Source organism: Ictidomys tridecemlineatus, chromosome X (genome assembly GCF_052094955.1).
Source record: "Ictidomys tridecemlineatus isolate mIctTri1 chromosome X, mIctTri1.hap1, whole genome shotgun sequence".
In the NCBI taxonomy this organism is placed as follows: domain Eukaryota; kingdom Metazoa; phylum Chordata; class Mammalia; order Rodentia; family Sciuridae; genus Ictidomys; species Ictidomys tridecemlineatus.
The window spans coordinates 90,668,080-90,688,206 of NC_135493.1; the positions used below are offsets into that span (position 1 = coordinate 90,668,080).

General features: G+C 37.2%; 1 protein-coding gene across 1 annotated transcript in view; it reads left to right on the forward strand.

The window, feature by feature from the left end:
• Positions 1-20,127, forward strand: part of Efhc2 (EF-hand domain containing 2) — a 179,898-nt gene that overhangs the window by 62,959 nt on the left and 96,812 nt on the right. The window contains exons 3-5 of the mRNA XM_021725577.3: positions 5,602-5,752; positions 16,627-16,850; positions 19,802-20,053. Coding sequence (XP_021581252.1) covers positions 5,602-5,752; positions 16,627-16,850; positions 19,802-20,053 — 627 coding nt within the window. The remainder of the gene's footprint in view (positions 1-5,601; positions 5,753-16,626; positions 16,851-19,801; positions 20,054-20,127) is intronic.

The window sequence follows — 20,127 nt, forward strand, 5'->3', positions numbered from 1 at the left end:
TCTCTAATTTATTATATGTGTCATGAACTGTTTCATTTATGATTTTATTTATCTTCTTTCTTGATTAGCTTTACTGGAATCTTAGCTAATTTATTTTAAAATATCCTGGATTTGTTTATTGTAGTTGTTTTTCTCCTTTTAAATTCATCTGTGCTTTTTTGCTTTCCACTTGTTTTCTTTTCCTTTTTTTTTTTTTTGTTATGGGGGGTAGAACTCAGGGGCACTTGGTCACTGAGCCACATCCCCATCCCTATTTTGTATTTTATTTAGAGACAGAGTCTTACTGAGTTGTTTAGCGCTTTGCAGTTGCTGAGGCTGGCTTTGAACTAGCAATCCTCTTGCCTTAACCTCCAAAACTGCTGGGTCCACTTGTTATCTTTATGACAAATTTTTGCATATTCAAGAGTTTTTCTTTGAACTATTGGTTCTGAACTCTGGCTTCTCTTCAGAATTACCTGGGGAGCATGGTTGAGAAAAAATAGTATCTTTTCCTTATCCATGCATGGCTCGTGGCTGTGAAATCTCTAACAAAAGACAGATTAAAAAGAGAAACCATGCAATCTAGTTAATAAAATTTCATCTGACATGGGAGCCTTCAGATGAAGATTCAAAGAAATGAGAAAACTATTTTTTTATGGACAGTCATGCAGAAGTATGATTGGGAACAAAAGGTATAAACTAACGGTAATAAATTGAGGGGAACCTAGCAAGACCTGTTTGTTCAGAATCTTTTCTGTATCCCTGCGTGGCATTCTTTTCTGGGTATAGGGAAGACTCCTGTGGCATGAGGGTCTTCAGGAAAAGAGGGAGGGAAAAGGTCAGAAAGTGACCTTCCTAGATTTTATGACCTGCTTCTTAGGAGAACAGCAGGGAAGGTCAGGAAACAATCCTGTTTCTTCTTTCTTCTCAAATGTCAAGGTGTCATATTTCTGGGCAGCATGTCCTGAGCCCCATCAGTAGCTTTTAAAAATATACTAATTCCTTTCTCTCCTCAATGATTCTGATTTAATTTAATTAGGCTTAGGTCTGGTCTTTTTATTTTAATTGCTAATGTGCAGCCAAAGCTAAGAAACAAGGTTAGCAATTTTTCCTCTCTCAAGCTGTAAATTCTCTTGTATAATAATATAAATTCATTATTTTATCCCCAGATTACAGGCTTGCCTATATTCTATAAGTTTATATAATTTTAAATTTTATTAGATTTTGTACTTTTTGCGGTTTTAAATTTATCTTCACTTGCAGTTATTAGAAGTGACAAGTTTTATTAACAGTTACATTATACATTTCTAATTGTATTACTTTGTGACCAGTGACAATTTATATAATTTCTGTTTTTTAAAATTTCTTATTTTTGTGAATTGATGTATGTTGAGAGCCACAGCCCAAGGGGCCCCAGCAAACTTTGAGCTGCCAGTTGATGATTGGCTCACAGCAGCCCCAGCAACTTCTAGCTGATTGGCTCCTCTGCGGTGATGCTCATTGGGCTGTTTCCCCCGCCCTTTCAGACTATGGAGCTGCTCATTGGGGGAATTTTTTTGGCTCTGCCCATGTGACCCAGCCAATCAGCCTCAAGAGCAGGAGGAGTGGGGGAGGTTGAGAGGCTTGTGGGAAGCCGGTGGTGGCAGTTGGGCTCGGAAGGTTTTCCTGAAGAGCTATGTGGTTTGGCAGTGTGTGGTTCTAAAAATAAAGTTCATTTCTTTTGACAAGTGGCTCCTGAATTGTGCCCAGCCAGACTGCGGCAGATGTAGTAAATTTCTATAAATCTACCATTGCCCTGTATAAAGGAGCCATCTTCTATATGTAACACAAAATTTATTATCATTTATTTCCTTGATTCTAAGATGTTTATAGTTATGAGAGAAACCATTGATTTAATGATAGCTTTTTTCAGGAAGAATAAATAAAACTGAATTAAATGTACACAAAATTTTGTTATCTACTAACCTAGAAGAGCATGCATTTATTCTCACTGTTACATATCTTTTCTAAGAGTGCTTCATAATTTAAATCTGAGCCCCCCCTTTTTTTTACAGAGAGCCTAAACTGTTTGTTTGTTTGTTTGTTTATTGTGGTACTGAGATCAAATCCAGGGCTTCTTGCATGCTAGGCAAGCACTCTGTCAAGCAGTCTACCACTGAGCTACTTCCCCAACCCTTGTTTCTTTTCCCTCCTCCTCCTCCTTCTCCTCCTCCAGATCCTCCTCCAGATCCTCCTCCTCCTCCTCCTCCTCCTCCTCCTCCTCCTCCTCCTCCTCCTCCTCCTCCTCCAGATCCCCCTCCTCCTCGAGATCCTCCTGCTTCAGCTTCATGAACAGCTGGGACTGCAGGCACAGGCCTGCATCACTGAACTTGGCTTCGTAAACATTTTAAACAAAATTTGTGATGTTGAACTCTTTGTAAATTGTCAATACTCATTTAACATTACTGATGTTTCATCCTCTTTCCTAACAACTTTGCTGAAAATACAGCTGTGAGTTTTTGACACTTACATGTTTGGTTTCTGAGTAATAGTCTTTATCATTCATGCATTGGTCACACCAACCTCCCCATCTTTAAGAATTGTGTGATGTATTCTGAGACATTAGGCTTTTGCTTTAGCCTTATGATTGCGTGGACTAGCCTGTAACAGAAAACTTTCTACACACAGTTAGTATTTTTTGCTGTTGTTGTTAGTGCCACACTGGACAAGAATCTTTTTACAACATTTTAAATAAAAACCAGGAATCTAAATTAATGTTAAAATCCAGCTATTTGGGATATGCAGTGCAAAGCAAATGATTGACATGAAAATATGATTAATTCTTTCTCTGCAAAGCTAAATTTGTACCATACATTAAGTTGTAACTACTTGCCCATCAAAATGCACTCCTGACTGCTTTGAGTTTCTTTTTGGTTTAATTGTAAAAAGACTCTGAATTCAGAAATATGTATGTGAAAATGTTTTCCCCTTTATAATGAGGAAACCATGTACCTATTATTGAAAGCTAACCAAGTTCATATTTTATGTCCTCTAGGCTAAAATCAAAATTCCAAATGTGTTGGGGATCAGGCAGGTAACCTTGTCTAATAAATACTGTAAGGCCTGTGGAGGCCTGTGGGGAACTGAAAATCACACACCCTGCCAAAAAGCATTGACATTCTGTTTTTAAGAAAATTGCAGCCAATTATATCTTCTAGAACCTTTCTTATCTAGTCTCTGCTTGACTTATAAATTATGATAAAACCTTGTATTGTAATTATGTTTCTATAAATTTTCATTTCTAACAGTTTTTATTTTAGGTTCTTTTTCTGGATTCTTTGCAGGTTCCATTGCAATTAGGTCATTTATCTTTGTGAGATCACTTTAAATCTATTTGGTGTCTTCTCTCACATTCTACTTTGCCACATTTTACAATTTCCTTTCCCTCTTCCTTTTTTATCTCCATCATTCTCAGATTTGTTCTCTCTCTCTCATGTTGAAGTTTGGCAGCCCTGTATTCTCATGGTACCAGAAAATGAAATACCAGTGTGTTCATCTTCTGGGCATATTGAAACCCAGTCTTTCTCTCTTTATTTCCCCCTTAAATATCTTCTCTTTTTATGCATCATTTCATCGGTAAATATTTTAATGATTATGTACTTGATAATTGTTGTCAACTGGCCTATGCCTGTTTAGTCATTCACAAATTTATACCAGTAGCATTCAATATGTAGGGGTGGATGAGAGCTAAGAATATTCTCTTCACACTTTCCTACCTGATTACAAAGAAAAAAAAAGGTTTCAAATTGAATACTTACTGTGCTGAAATCTCAATGAAGCCCCAGATCTCAGTCTTTTTAAGGTGTTCCAAATATAATTCAGATAATATAAAATGTCCAACACAATTTAGTGTCTAACATTGTTTTTGTAATTAAGGTAAAATTTACATAATATAAAATTAACCATTAGCCAAATTAAAGTGTGCAATTAGTGACATTTAGTCCATTTATAATGTTGTACAGCCATCAACTCTAATTCCAAAATGTTCATTACCCCAGAACAAAAAAAAAAATTCTCTCTCAATACAAATGTGATACCCTGCTAGCACTGGGTTTTTGCTAAACTAATTGTAATCAGGCCAGATGAATTCCCCAAGAAAGCCACTGAATATAGGACCATTTGAATGAAGTTATAGGAGCTGTGTTGAAGGTTATAGAACCCTGGGCTCTCCAGATCCTTAGATTCTTAGAACCTGTTCCTATAAGGACAGGCTTGGTCAACACTGGTAACTGATCTGTGTGTTTTGAATATGATCAGTTTACTAATTAAACTCATTTCTAACATGGTGACTAACAAAGCTTCTTGTGTTGATCAGGCATTTTGTTAGCTACTTCTGAAGTATGGGCTTCTGATAGAAATTTGCTAACTACTCCTGGAATGTTTATTCTTATTTAGGATAGCTGAGTGCCCCTAGAAAGTAAATTAATATACATATTGTCTATGTTGAATAACCTTGGAGTTATATGCATATTAACTTTTACAACTTCAATGATAAAATTTGAACAAAAGTGAGAGGCAAAGGGAATATTTTTTAAAATATTTTTAGTTGTAGATGGACACAATACCTTTAATTTAATTATTTATTTTTATGTGGCACTGAGGATTAAACCCAGTTCCTCACACAAGCTGGGTAAGCACTCTACTCTGAGCCATGACCCCAGCCCCACAATGGGAATATTTAAATGGAGCACAGACTCCTTGAGAGTTCCAGGTTAAATTTGAAATGGTAGTGTAAATAATACTGTTCCCACAAGTGTCCTTGATTTCCATGTCCTCCTCAATGTGTGAGCAGGTCGCCCTGTTGAGGGTGATTCCAAAGGTTAAAGGTACATATTTATACCACATGGCACCTAAGCATAAAGATTTTTTCACCTGATCTTGAAGAAAAGGCAGGCAGATATCTGCTTCAACAAGAGAGAAAAGGATTGTTTCACTTGCAGAAAGGCACAGTTTTCCAGGGTATTCCGGATATTTTTTACTATCTTTTGATTTTTGCCATAAGAGCATTAGAATTCACCTGCCCCCGGCCATACAATGTAAGATGAGATGAGTCTGGATCCAGCATTGAACTAGGCTCTTTGAGGCTCCTGGAAAAGTGTAAGGTAAAGTCTCCTTGCTTTGGAATAATTTAGGATCTGCCTGTTTGAATTACCTCAGGATAAACAGTCAGTAGGAGCAAGAGTCAGGATAATTTTAGCCCTGAACCAAAGTAGCTTTGTGTTATTTTTGATGGGAAAAATCACAAAACTTATATTCATCATGTGAGAAAGAATATTTTGTCTAACACATACATTTAGAATCCCACTGTGAAATTCCAAAGACAAACTCTAGCTAAGTTTATGGTAGGGCTGATTGGTGGATTTATTACTTGAATATCATTCCTTTGTTCTAACCAGATGGTGATGAAATTATAAAATAATCTGTATGTACTGTAACCTTGATTGTATATCCATTCTCATTGCTGATGTGTGGAGTATCTTGAAAAAAATCTCCTCAACCCTTTTCTTAATACTGACAATTATGGGCTTTATTGATTTTTAAGTTTGCTGATTTTTTCATGTTTTTTAATTGTGATTCCAACAGGTATTATCTTTTGATGCCTATGTGGAAGATGAAGTGCCTGATAAAAACCAAGAAAACTATAGAATAAGATACTATAAAATCTACTTCTACCTTGAAGATGACACAATTCAAGTGAATGAACCAGAGGTGAAAAATAGTGGACTGCCTCAAGGTATCTATTTTAAGCAGCATTATGATTCTTTCACTTCTAACTCTTGCCTTTATATACAGTCATTCTTTTAGCTTTTTAAAAAGCTCATGCTAATCCTTAGGTATCTAACTTGTTGGCAATGGTGATAGAAGGATGCTGTTAGTGTTTAATTAGTCATAGTAACTTAATCAGCCTTCTACCCCACACACTTCAATCATTTTTCTCACTGCTCTGTGGCATATTGTATCCTTTCAGGTGCTGCTCCAGTATGAGCAAATTCTCATGTGTCTTTGACTTTGTCCTCAAATCCTTTGGTCTCTTTGTCACGGCCACAATTGCTTTTTGCACAACATTATCAATGGAGAAGAGAAAGCTATTCTCTGTTGCCACTTTTAGATTGATATTCTTTTCTGAATTTGCTGTCATTTGTTTAAACTACCCTCTCTTCTTCCTGTTAACTAAGATCATTTATGGTAATTAACAAAACATTGATGGTACCCTAACAGGAAGTCCTTGTTCCTTCACCTTGTGTATAGCATTCACTTTTTCTGTACTCGACTTCAGCTACAGATACGTGTGTGTGTGTGTGTGTGTGTGTGTGTATGTTTGTGTTTTAATTCTGTGACATGGCCACCACCAGAGGAATTAATCCAAGGCTGCATTATTAGAGTATGGAAGAAGACATCAAGGGAAGTGACCGATTAGTTCTGGTTGTGCTATGGGTCCATCCCTTGGGATGATGTTGAATTCTGGATACCTTTAGGGGACAGTAATTAACCATGATGGTGTGAGGACTGAAAGTTTGTCATGTGTAAGACAGAATACTGAAAAACAATATTTTTCTGTAACAGGAGGTCTCAAGTGTGTCTGATAAATGTCTCTAGATATCTAAGGGAGTATCATATGGAGGAAGGATGATCACATTTTCTGTATCCTCAAGGATGGAAGCTAGAGGTCAGAAAGAGAAAGAACTTACAAGCAGAGAGCTGCAAGAAGTTGTAGTGGATGGCCCTGGTTGGCCTTGGATGGAATTAAGGGTGGGGGTTTGGTGTAGAGTGGAGGAGTAAAGAATCACATTCATTGCTATAAATGGATGCCCCTGGGCAAGGGTCAGGTGTTGTTTTTCACTGGTGGTTTAGTGGAGGCATTGCAGGGGAGTTGAGTATTGGTTTGATCATTGATGTAAATGTTCTTTGTTGGTTGGATCATTAATGTAAATATTCTTCCAGGGTCTTTGTTCCTTGAACAACCATAGTCCTTGGGTGCAGTGTCATTTCTTTGTCTTTTGGAATAGTCCCATCTCCATTATCTCAGACTCTGAATTATTTTCTCTTACTACAATCTCTACTTCTTTTACTTTCTCCATTTGTTCATACTTACCTACCATTCCTGTTCTTCATTCTCCTAGCAAAATGTATTCTGAACTTAATCATGTCTTTTGGGCCTATTTACTACCATTCTAATCCGAGCTACTCTCATCTCTTGATTGGAGGATGGAATAATTGCCAACCATGGTCTCCCTGCCTCCATTTCTGCATCTTCTACCATGTCCTCTATGTGGTATGCAGCCATGGTGTTGCCTAGGATATTATCTTGATGCAACGGTGGCCTCTAAAAAGCATGCATACATGCTCCCCCAGAGGCCACAGATCAGAAACTTGTGGGTGAAATTAAAATGCATGAATCATACAATAGATTACATAATTTAAAATGCACAACAAGGGCTGGGGATGTAGCTCAGTGGTTGAACACTTGCCTAATATAGGCAAGGCCCTGGATTCCATTCCCAGCAGCAGCACCCCACCCCCATCCCACAATAAAACTGCACAGAGAGAAGACAGGGGAAAGGGTAGATTTACATACTGTGGGCTAAGTTCAAGTGGGTAGAATGACCACACTGCCTTAATCCTGAGATAAGCAATAGTTTGTTCCCCACCCCTTCTCCTTCACAACCTCAGCTGTGGATAATGTGGTTTGGAGACCAGATTTGAGGGTCAAGCAAGGAGAACCACAGACAGAAAATGCCCTGGTCCATGGGCACATCATCACTCTATTGGAGAGATGAGTGTTTGGTCACAGCTGTAGCTCGCCAGTAAGAGTGATGAATAGTCATGGGTTTTGTTTGTGTTTCTTGGACAGAAGGTCCACGGGGCCAGAATTGTTGTTGCTAATGAATGAGTGGCCGAATTAAGGCCTCATGAATATTGAGTGTTCATGAATATTTAGTGTCTCTTGTATATTTAGTGTCTCATGAATATTTAGAGCCCAGGTGCCTCATGTATATTAATACCTACTGAAAATTAGTTATCTCTTGGTCCTTCCATCCCTTCCTTTCTGTTTTTAACACATACATATCCTACTTACTTCCTTCTTGTCATTACTTAACACATCTTGTGATTTGTGCCTGTGTTGAATGAAGTTTTTGCTTACTAACTACTTATTTAAGCCTGATCCTTCCACAGTGGTGTACTATAATGAGTTCAAGGGAGCAGAAACAGGAATTTGGAGGCCAGAGGCCTCTGAGAAAAGGTTGTCATATAGCCTTATTTCAGTGTGCAAAGGACTTCCCTCAATGCTAATAAGACTGAGGCTTTTCTTACAGCATGGCTTTATTGTGTCTGGTGCTTGGAGTGATGAATTTGAAGCCAGTTGGCATTGCCAAGAAGTGTTTGTTGAATACCTGTTCTGTGCTAGGCACTATTCTGGGTTTTAGGAGAAAGGACAAGATGATTAAGACCCATCATGTTCTGATCTCATGGAGTTTACAGACCAGCAGATTGAAGAGGAAAGGGAGCATAATGACTAGTCCAGGAGTTTTTTGGTTGTTCTGGCTAGAAATGCTAAGTGTCCAAACCAAGACAATGGAAGTAGGACTAGAAAGCTGGGGAAAGATTTGAGAGACCTTTGGTTGGCAGAGTTGATAGGCCTTTGGTGACTAAATATAGAGATTGAGGAAGGGAAATATCTAATGATAAAGTAAGCACTTTACCATTATTATCTCATACAATCCTCCAATGACTATCTAAAGTTGGTATTGCCATTGTGACTTTTACTAAAAAGAAAACAGGCTTAGGGGGTAATTTGCTTGTGTGTGTGTGTGTGTGTGTGTGTGTGTGTGTGTGTGTGTGTGTGTGTGTGTTGCTGGGGATTGAGCCCAAGGCCTTGTGACTACTAGGCAAGAACTTTTACCACTGAGCTATACCAGAGTCCTAGCTGATTGCTTCAGAGATCTCTAGTAAAAGGGATGGTGATACCTTTGTAAACAGTCCAGGAGTATGGAGTACAGAGTATGGGGCAGGATTGGGGTTTGTTGCTCTGGTACATTTATTTGGGGACATGAGGCCTTTGAAGGAATTAGGACATCTATGTGTGATACCCACTAGGCAGGTGGAACTTCAGGATGAATTTTCTATAAAAATAAAGACTAAAAATGTGAATTGGGAATCATGAGTACTCAGATCATGACCAGAATCAGTCTGTTCCACTGTACTGAAGGAGTGCTGCTGCTGAAGTGGTGCAAAGAGGAAGAGGATTTGATTTAGTATCTCTGCTGGTTTTTCTAGTAGAGGGAGAAGAAGGCCATATAAGTTGTCCTCATTGTTCTTTGGTTCCAAACTTGACTGAATGGTCTAGGAAATATGGAAATGCCTTAATATTTTTTTAAAAATAATTTTTTAGTTGTTGAGGAACCTTTATTTATTTATTTATATGCGGTGCTGAGAATTGAACCCAGTGCCTCATACCTGTTAGGCAAGTGCTCTACCACTGAGCTACAACCTCAGCCCAACATATTAAAAAAGGTTTTGACATAATTTAAGGTTAAAAATGTGACATTTTATTTTTTAAGGGACTGTAGTTTTAGATTTTGGGGTCATTTTTAACATATATATAAGGCAGTTTTTAAAGTTTGTAAAGAATGTATTAAAAATGTTTATAAAATTATTTTTAAGTACAGAAAGATAATTTACAACTTTTCATTTCTGTGAGCATCTGTTTTACTCAAGTGTATTTGATTAGGTGGATGACAATATTGCTTTAACCTTTTTTTCTTAAAGGTTTTCACTTAACACTGCTCTGATCTTTTCTCACCAAACTGCTTATTTTCTGATTACTTTCCCAGTCAAAACATCAAATTTGCCCAAATGATACAATTAAGGCCACACACTATCCCAAATCTGCATTATATATATCCCAAACCTGGATTATATTTTTATTATTATTCCTTTTTAAGTCAAAACTCATATTCCTATAGCTCACTGGCCCCTGTCCAGTGCATTTTTGTTTTTATTAAACCAGCCAAGAAGAAATATGAAATACAACCTCTAGGATGATCTTGGAAAGGCTCTTAATAAGATTTTCAATTCTCTCAGCCTCAATTTCAAATCTCACAAAGGTAGATTCCAAAGACAAGTTGAAGATAGTCATAATGATGCACTTGGAAATAATTTTTATGTAATAAAGAAAGATTGTTATTCATAAAGACAAAGAAGAACCCTGAGTAGAAAGACTACTTTAAAATCTTTGCAGAAAATTGCAGAATTTCTCATCAGTTTACTGTGTGTGATCAGGACATTTCTCTGTGTGAAGTTGCAGCTCAAGGGTGGTGGACAGAATACACAGTAATCACACTGTGTAATGACATTGAGTTTGTCAGCAGAGTGGAGAAACCTGGAGGGCTGTAGCAAATCCTGTCGAAAGCAAACACGAATAACCACTCTGTCGTCAAACTTTGTTTAGAAAGAAACCAGTATCTCTTGAAATATTTAATACCATGATTCTTGCTAAAAAAGTTCTGTCTGGACAGTGAATAGTTTGAAAAAAGCCTTTAAATGCTTTCCTAAATTAAATAATAGGGAAAAAGAAAACAAATTTAATGAGCCTAGGGTTCAGACCTTGGTGGGATGGGCTAGGTAGTTTGTGTGTGTGTGTGTGTGGGGGGGTGGTTTGAGTGGTCTTGACCTGCCTTCCTTCCGTGTACCTGTGGGCTCTGGGAAGAGGCTAGGGGTCAAGTTTAGGTGCTGTGCACTGATAGTGTTCCTGTCACTTCACAGAGTTTTGCTATTTTCCCAATGAACTAGGAGGCTGGTTGCACCTGTTTCTCATAGACCTGACCATTCCGAAATCAGTGCAAATAGATGAATTATAGCGCCTCTCCCCACATGGGGTGCTAAGAATAGGAAAGACAATGGAATGAATCTGATATAAATCTCCTATATACATATATGAATACACCACAGTGAATCTCACAATTCAGTAGGAGATATACTCCATGTTTGTATAAATATGTAAAAAAAAAACTAATTGTCTCTATTACCATGTAATTTTTTTAAAGGGTGGCCAGAGTTTGGAATAAGCCAGAAACAAAAGATGCATGCATTAGCATGGTGCCAAAATAGGCATTTAGTTACAAGCAGCTTCTAATCAGAAAAACATATTTTTAATATTCACAAGTTCTTGTTGGCAAAGAGATTTGTGTGTTATGAGTCAAGTAAGTCACTGTTTCAATTCAAGGCTTGCTTTCATTTCTTGCTAGGACATCACTTTCTTTTGGGTAGATATGTTATATTTATAGAATTTGTTGCTCTTCTGCTGGAATGTAGTTAAAATAATTTTATGTCAGGCCAGGAATGTCAGAGGTAAACCCAGTAGTTTAACTTCTACCTGTCTGACAGAATAAATGTCAGTCTAATGCTACTAAATCCAAACTAATTTATGCTAAAGAAAAGATAATGAATAGAAACATGCCATGACTTCCACCATGGTCCATACCAGTTGTTTTCAGTTGGGAGCAATCATCAGAATTTCCTAGCCCACCTCAGAATTTTTTGTTCTGGAGTCTTGGGGTCAAGACCTGGCTTTTATATGGTTCCTAGTACATCTTTGGATAAATTCACTTATGATTTGTTTGGGCTCCTCAATTATGTAGTATTTCTTTTTTTTAAATCCTCTGAGATAATCTACTTGAATGAAGCAAATGTAATCACAAAATAGAAATCAGCCCCATTCATATTAGGTATACACCATATATAAGTGTTATATCTCATAAAGCAGAAGGGGGTAGCAGTAGGACTGCCAGATAAAATACAAGACACCCAGTTATATTTTAATTTCAGAGAAGCAATGAAGAATCTTTTAGTGTAACTGTCTCAAATATTTCATGGGATATACTTATACTAAAAATGTATTCATTATTTTTCTGGATTTCAAATTTAACCGAGTATCCTGTATTTCAATCAACTAAATCTGGCAATGTGGAGGGTGAACATTGGAGCAGTAATGGAATGGAATAATGTAAGATTTAAGAGTGGAGGTGAGTTGCTAGTCTGAGAAGATAGGTATTTGGTACATGGTGGCTGCCCAATGGATATTTGTGGAAGGAAGGAAAGGAGGAAGGGGGAAGGGAGAAGGCTATAAAACAATGCAGACATCATAAATGGTACCAGGTACTTGAGGGATCAGAGAAGGATAAACCAATATCCACTAGAGAAGATGGCATTTGAGTGGTAGCTCAAATGTTTCTTCAGAGTCAAGCATGGTGGTACATGTCTATAATAATAGCAATTTGGGAGGCTGAGGCAGGTGGATCACAAGTTCAAGGCCTTTTCTCAAAAATAAAAAATGGGGTGGGGATGTAGCTTAGTGGTAGAACGTACCTGGGTTCAATCCCCAGGAATACACTCACTCACACACACACACACACACACACACACACACACACACACACACACACACAGTTTCCCCAGATAAAGATGCAAGAAAAAGGTAGAACACAAGATAAAAATGTGGTAAAGCGTGGGGTAAGGAGTTGGGAGATATTTGGGAGCAGATCATAGAGTCTATATTAAGAAGACTAGGCAAGAAGGTGGTAATGCAAGAGGACACTAGAGCAACTGCCCAGCTATCATTTGGGTGCTTATTCAGTGGTTAAGGGGGAAATGCATAGGGTTATTAGTTTTCATTATGATCAGAGATATGGAATTCTAAAATGTTTATTCATTTGCTTAAAGGCAGGGGCTAGATTATCTATATTAAAAAAGTTATTCTTGTGAAACCAAAACTCTAAAGATAACATTTTTGAAAAATAATAGAAAAACTGGAATAGTGATTTTAGTGGAGTAATATAGTGAGGGCAAAGGGAGGTAAGGTACCCTATCGTGTTGATCACTATTAAGGCTCTTAGTTTTTTTTTTTTAATACAAATTTAATAGATATGGTGATAAGAGAACATTCGAGTTGTATATTTATTCACCTAAGAAGTGCCTCCCTCTAGTCTTGGATGTACCCAAGGTCTGCAGTGATACAAAAATGAAATAAACATACTTACAATTAAGATAGATGTAAGAGGTTGGAAACTTACTTCTGGAAGGTGAGTTCCTAAAAACTAAATTTAGTGCTAGGAGCCAAATCTAAGGCAGGTCCCTATTGAATGACGTGAAAACACACTAAACAAAAATGGTTATATGGCCACTTTGATCTAAATCATAGGGGAATGTTAAAGCTTGCAGAATATAGTCAAATAACAGGGCTTTTTAAAAGGAAGAGAGATGTAAAATACGAAGATGAGGACAAGCTGGAAAGGGGGCACTTGATGCCTGGACATGTGTCCCTGTTGTCATTAGGGGCACTTAAGAAGATGAACATCATCAGAAAACTTAAAGGGCAGACATGATGCTTTAGTTGTTTTTTCCATTTTGTAACATTATTTTGGCTTATCTACCTTGATGATCCAGCTGCTTTTTGTTGTGTGCCAAAGACATGGCATCCTGCCCATTTTTGACATTCCAGAATAAACTCCTGCCATTTATCATGGAAGACTAAAAACACACAAATTACAATAAATAGAATTTTTAATCCTCAAAGGACACAGTTGAGAGATCCCAGGAATATATTATTGAAAGCTCTCATGTGCAACTATACATTTCAAATGGCCCACATCAATTTTCTGATTAACATGCGATTGTGATGTTAGAATCCTGGTTAACAAAAAATTTCTTGTGTAGTGTTAGCCCTGCCTTTTCTCTCCAACCCATGAATGGTCAGGATTCTTTTGTTATTACAAAGAACTTCCCTGGCCTCTCCTAAGAAACATCTGGTGAGAGGAGTATGGGAGCTTGAGATATGCAGGCTCCAGGGAGGGACAGGTAAGGCTGTGATGCTGTCCTTACAGTGGGGATTGCTGTTGGACAAGTGGCCCTCTCTGGAAATTTGCCCTTAGAACAGAGCTAGGCTGTTCTTTTGAAAGAGCTCCATAATCAGTCTCTCTCCTTTTCATGGTGGCTGGCTCTTCTGCCCATTTTTATTCTGTTTTGCCTATGGCTCCTTTCCTTCCCTTAAGTAATTTATGGCTACAGTACAGTGATATACATTTCAGTGAAAATTATGGAAAGTAATGGTATTTAGTTCATGTCTGAAATCTCAAATTCAATATTTTTTCTGCCATTTGTTAGGACATGACCTTGGCCTTGGCAACTTAAGCACTCAAAGTGCTCTGAGCTTTGGTTTTCTCATTCATAAACTGAATATTCATATTTCATGTATTAAGTGTCTCATGGGATTATTGAAGATTAAATGAGAAAATGTAACTGAAATTCTATCCTAGGGCTATGATGATGATTGTGATTATTATTATTTAAAAGCCCAGTGGGTGGGCCAGTTCTTCATATCTAGAAAAATATAGGATTCCTCTTTAGAGTCTTACAGAACAAAAACCAGCACTAACTTGCTTATTTGAATTTTTATAATGAACTATAAATGCAAGATAGATGGAATTTTTGAAGAAGCTCCTCGCTATTGAGTTAATCTTATATAGTTTAAAAACTGTCACAATGTAAGTATTTTTAAAAAGGTGTATAATGGATCCTGAAAATACCTGAAATGCCCATCCTTTTATAGATGTTTAATATGCAATTTGTTCTAAATGTCTAATCTTGAATGATTAAATAATTTGCATACTGTTTTCAGTGGCATGAATTAAAGGCTAATTGAAGAATATTTTTTGCAGTAAAATTATATCATCTTTTATGTAGTACATTTAAAAATATTCTAGGCTAGTTCTAATTTTATAGTTTTATTATTTTAATTTAATGTACCAAGTAATTAAAAATTGCTACAAAGAAAAGAAGATGAAAATGATTTTAGTTAATTTCCCCTCAACAGAGTGAAAAGATGATAAGTGGAGTAATGGAACAGAGCCCAGCACAGTTCCTGGCACATAAAGATATTAATTAAATGTTCCTTAATGAATAAGGAATGAATAATTTCTAAGTATTTCTAGATTTTGGAAAAGGCACCATTCTCAGTACCACATAAAATACAAAGAAGATAGGTTGACATCTTTATATTAAAATACCTCCATACAGAGGTTACACAAGCCAACTATTATTGAACCGTGAGATCCTCAGGTTGTTCTGCTCGCTCTTGGAGATGGTTCTCAGGCCCAAGTCAGTTATACATGTTAAGAGACAATTCTCCATGGGTATCTTGCATTTTTGTACCTCTCGCTGAGGCACTGACTGCTGCTTGTTCTAGACTCTCTTCAGGGGCATTTATATATACAAACAGCTTTGGAAGACAAAGACAGTCTCTCCCTCTAGAGCACAGTGAAGATTTTGCTAGTTTGCATTTAGCCTTAGAAGATACAGGTAGTGTCACCTTCCAGAACAAAGGGCAAATGTGCTTACTGCCTGTTGAGTTTAATAAGGCTGTTTATTGCTCACTGTAGCAGATTCGGGTTCCCTAAGCTCTAGCATCCTCTCCTGTCCTATAACCTACTGGGTGTGCAGCTGTTGTCTGGTTCATATTGTGTCCTCCAGTGGGAATTGGGGCTTAGGAAGCTGGTGCAAAAATGCAGATGTTCTATTGCTACTGTTACTGCTACTAAGTAATAAACTGCCCTTTTCCTCTACTCAGAAGCAAGTGGGCATCCGAAAGAAGGGGATGATGGGATGAGATTAAAAACCTTTCTAAGCAACTCAGTGAGACCCTGTCTCCAAATAAAATACAAAGTAGGGCTGGGGATGTGGCTCAGTGGTTGAGTGCCCCTGAGTTCAGTACCTGGTTAAACAAAAACAAGATTTAACCCAGAGTGCTGGGTAAAACTATGAAGCCTCCTGTGACCTCCACCTGATGGCAGTGGTTGGATGGAGGTGGACAGAGGCTGTAGAGGAAGAAGAAAGATTAAATTGATAGAGGGAAAAGAAATCATGAAGCTTCACATTAGCCTAAAGTCATTCATACTTATCGAAGCTGTAAATCACCATGTTGGCACCTAACATACTGCAGCTTATTGACTTTTTTTTTTGAGCTAAGAATATGTATTTTTATGAGCACTCTGCTTTGGGGCCTTAATGCCTTGGTTAGTTGCGTACATTGAGTGTTAGTGGCTGAAATTGAACCTGTTTATTCTATGAAGACATGATGGCAATGTGGCATTTTTGGTCACTCTTCTTATAGTCTTCTTTTTTCTTACCTTACCCCACCCCAGTATTTATGGTTTATTAAAATATCTTCCCTAACACCACTCAGACCCCTCTACTCATGTGCCAGGCTGGTCAAAGAACTCTGGACCTGCACTGGGGTTGTGGCTCAGTGATTGAGCACTTGCCTCGTATGCATGAAACACTGGGTTCGATCCTCAGCACCACATAAAAAAAATAAATAAAATAAAGATATTGGGTCCATCTACAACTAAAAAATTAAAAAAAAAAAAAAAGAACTTTGGACCTCTGAGGTCTCAGCTCCCTCTGACTCCCTTAGAGTTTGAATGTACTAAATGCCTCCTAGGACAAGCCCTTTGCCCTGTTGTTGGAAGGCATATAGAATTTTTACTAAGATGTACTGTAACTTCTTGTTAGCTGCTGCATGATATAACAGTTGTCTTTTACTTCATGCCACAGGGACTTTTATCCGCCGTCATCGGATTTCTCTCCCACCCCCTGATGATGATCAGTTTTATACTGTATATCATTTCAATATCAACACAGATGTTGTCTTCTATGGCCGGACATTCAAGATTTATGAATGTGATGCATTCACAAAAAACTTTTTGAAGAAAATAGGAGTGAAATTAAATCCCCCTGGACATTGTCCAGAAGATCCTTATATGAAGGTGCGGAGAGAGGTAAGAAATTGGTGCATCTTCAAGTTCTTGTCTTGGAGGGTTAGTAAAGGGTGTTCCTGATGCAGCTGTGAAAGAGCTTTCAGGGCCATCATTACTGGAGTTGTCCTGTTCTCCTTTGGGTTGAAGGGAAAGCTAAGAGTTGGCCTCAGAACAGGAATGATTGCTTAACTAACCACACATACCAGTTTTTTCTGTGGAGTTCCTTTTCCAGGCAGGAGCATTCTGTGAGCTGCTTAGGTGGAACAGTTTCTAAGAGCCCATGATTCCCTTTGTGATCACTTAGAGCATTTAAGTTGGGCCCACAGTTCCATGGCTTGTCTCTCTTGGGTTTAGTTACTTAACACTGGCTGGAAAAATCTTTGCTTCTCTACTACTTACTTACTATACCAATCCTTGTGGGTCTACCTTTTTCTTCCTCCTTAGAATTCCCATCTCTTCTTATGGTGACATTGAATGCTGAAATGTCCTGAAATAGTGAAGAGGGTCATGATTCTATTGTCTCCCTATTATGAAAAGATGCTTTTCTTCAAAGTCTGATCCCAGTTACTAAAGGGAGTGAAGATTCAGTATTATTGTTATCTTTCTGCAGATTTTAAATGATTCTTTGACCCAAATTTTATGTTTTCTAAAAACATCTAAATATCCAAACGGGGAAGTGTCATTGGAAGTCATATACCAAACTAGTCTTCTTGCTGGGTCTGAATGCAAATCTCTTAAGTCTTACCTTGATTTTTGTTATTGTCATTTGTTTCGCTTTTCTTTTTTATTGACATATGATTATACACAGTGAAATACAGACATTAAATATACTAATGGATGAATCTTAACAAATGCATATACCCATACAACTTATACCCAAATTGAGATGTTGAATATTTCCATCCCTCCAGAAAGTTCTCTTACAGATTTTTCTAATTAGTTCCTCTCCCTACCTAGGGACAACCACTAGTCTCATTTTTATTCCTATAGATTCCTTTCATCTGATTTTTATTGTTTTAAAACTTAGAATTCATTTCCTTACAGAAAGATAACAAAATTTAAAATCAAATTCTCCTTTGATTTCTTGTTAAAAGCTGCATGTAGGATTATTAATCTATACCTGTCTCCTAGTACCAGCCAAATTATCCTTTAATGTTATAGGCATACAAACCTCCTGAGAATTATACATATGTATACATATATATGTATAAATAAAATTTATATAAAACTGATTCTGCAGTATCTAAGATAAAATGAAGGTGTATCAGTGTATAAAGAGATTTTTTTTTGGTTTAGGTTCATTTTTATTTTTTCCAAATGTCCTAGACAAAAGAGTCTAGATAAATACAAAGTCATTAGAAGCACCAGAGAGATCCTGAAGGAAATGGACTCATTTGAATTACCACCCCTTGCAAATGGCTCAACTCATTCACTACCAGTTGGTATTATATGATAGCAATTGTGAATGGTGATCTCTTATATGAAATTGCAAAAAGCACTGTAGGATTTTTATAAGTTTATAAAGAAAAAAGAAGTATTCTGCCAGGAATTGAGAATAAATACCAAGAACAGCCAAGAAATGGTTTTAAATAATTTTCTTTCTGATTAGGAGGATCATTTTAGCATTTATTCCCTCAGGAATATATTCTATATTCAGTGAATATAGAAACCTTGGACAATTAGTCAATATAACCTTTTATATTGACTTTTATGCATTTAGTTCTTTAGTGTTTGCTGCCTTGAAATGTAAAATTAGACAGTTTAACTTGAACTGAAAAGGATCCCAATGGTATATAATCAATACTGCATTTCTAAGAGATCATCTAGTCCCCCCACAATATTTTTTTTTAATCTATGAAAGTGGTGGTTCCCTAATTTTGTTTAAATATCAAGAATAAAGACTGAAGAGTCTATGGAAAGCCATTGTATTTCCCCCTGTCTTGGGGGGTAAGATTGTACTTAGTCTGCCCTGGACAGATAGAACATTTCAAGAATTTCCAAAATGATTACATAACCCAATTTGGGACAATACTTCCCTTGCCAATGAGTACTTCCTTATATAACGATCCTATTTAGCTTCATCAGTTAGAATGGAGGCAGTTTTGCTCCAAGATGGGGCTGAGAACATGCAAATGGAAGGGAGAGCTATACCAAAGAATACTGCAGAGCTCTCTGTTTCTGGGGCTGAGGATAGGTGACATGGGCTTCTGTGTGGAACAGAAGTTCTCCATTTGCTCCTCTTCCATTTCCAAAATAAAATCATGAATATATTTCTTCTTTTTTACCTTCATAAAAATCTGAATGAGTCAGAAGCATTCACAGATATGAAGTTCCAGTGAAAAGACACATGATTTTATTTAGTTGAGTTATAATTAGCATAGGATCAAATTCATAGTATTAAATAGTATTAAAGCATACAGGTCAATGAGTGCTGGAAAATGCATACAATTGAGTAATCCATTGGACTGGGACTGGAGATGTAGTAGAGTGGTAGAACATTTGTCTAGCATATGTTAGTCATGCGCTCAGTCTACAGCACTGCAATGAAAAAAAAAAAGATGTAGAGTGATAGAAACACTCCAGAAAGTTCCTTTGTCCCCCTTTCTGACCAAATCCCCTATCTAGAAGCAATTCTATTTTGATTTTTGTCACCATAGGTTAATTTTGTCCATTCTCAAACAAAAGCTTTAAGTCTTTGAGAAAAGTCAGTTTTAAAAAACTTTACAGAAGGATAATTTGGTGTATTAAAATAATGTTTAATAAAGTAGGAAAAACTTCCTGATGCTTGTCAGTATACTTAAGGTTAAAACTGGTTATAGATGCATACAAATGTAAGTCATAGCCAGTTGAAATCTTTAAAAATATCATAGAATAGTCAATAGAAAATGTATCTTTGTGTCAATTTATTGCTTCCATCCCAGAAGTGACTATGCAAAACCTGCAACTATTTCTGACATTTTCTCCATTTGCAGAAACTAGACTGTGTAGATCCCTTTCGTCCTTATGAGTCCTTTGACACTCTGAAACAGTTCCTCCAATATGATGGGAAGGTTTTGCGATTCTTTTGCCTATGGGATGACTCAGACTCGTTGTTTGGGGACCGGAGAGAACTCGTCCTGCATTACTTCTTGTCTGATGATACTGTGGAAATCAAAGAAGTGATACCACACAACTCAGGCCGAGATGCTGTGTCATGGTTCCTCCGGAGGAGTAAGCTACCCAAGGTCAGCAGTGGATACACAACCATTTTCTAAGTTTGCTTATGGGTCAAGAGATCTGAGTCACTATTGGGAATGTT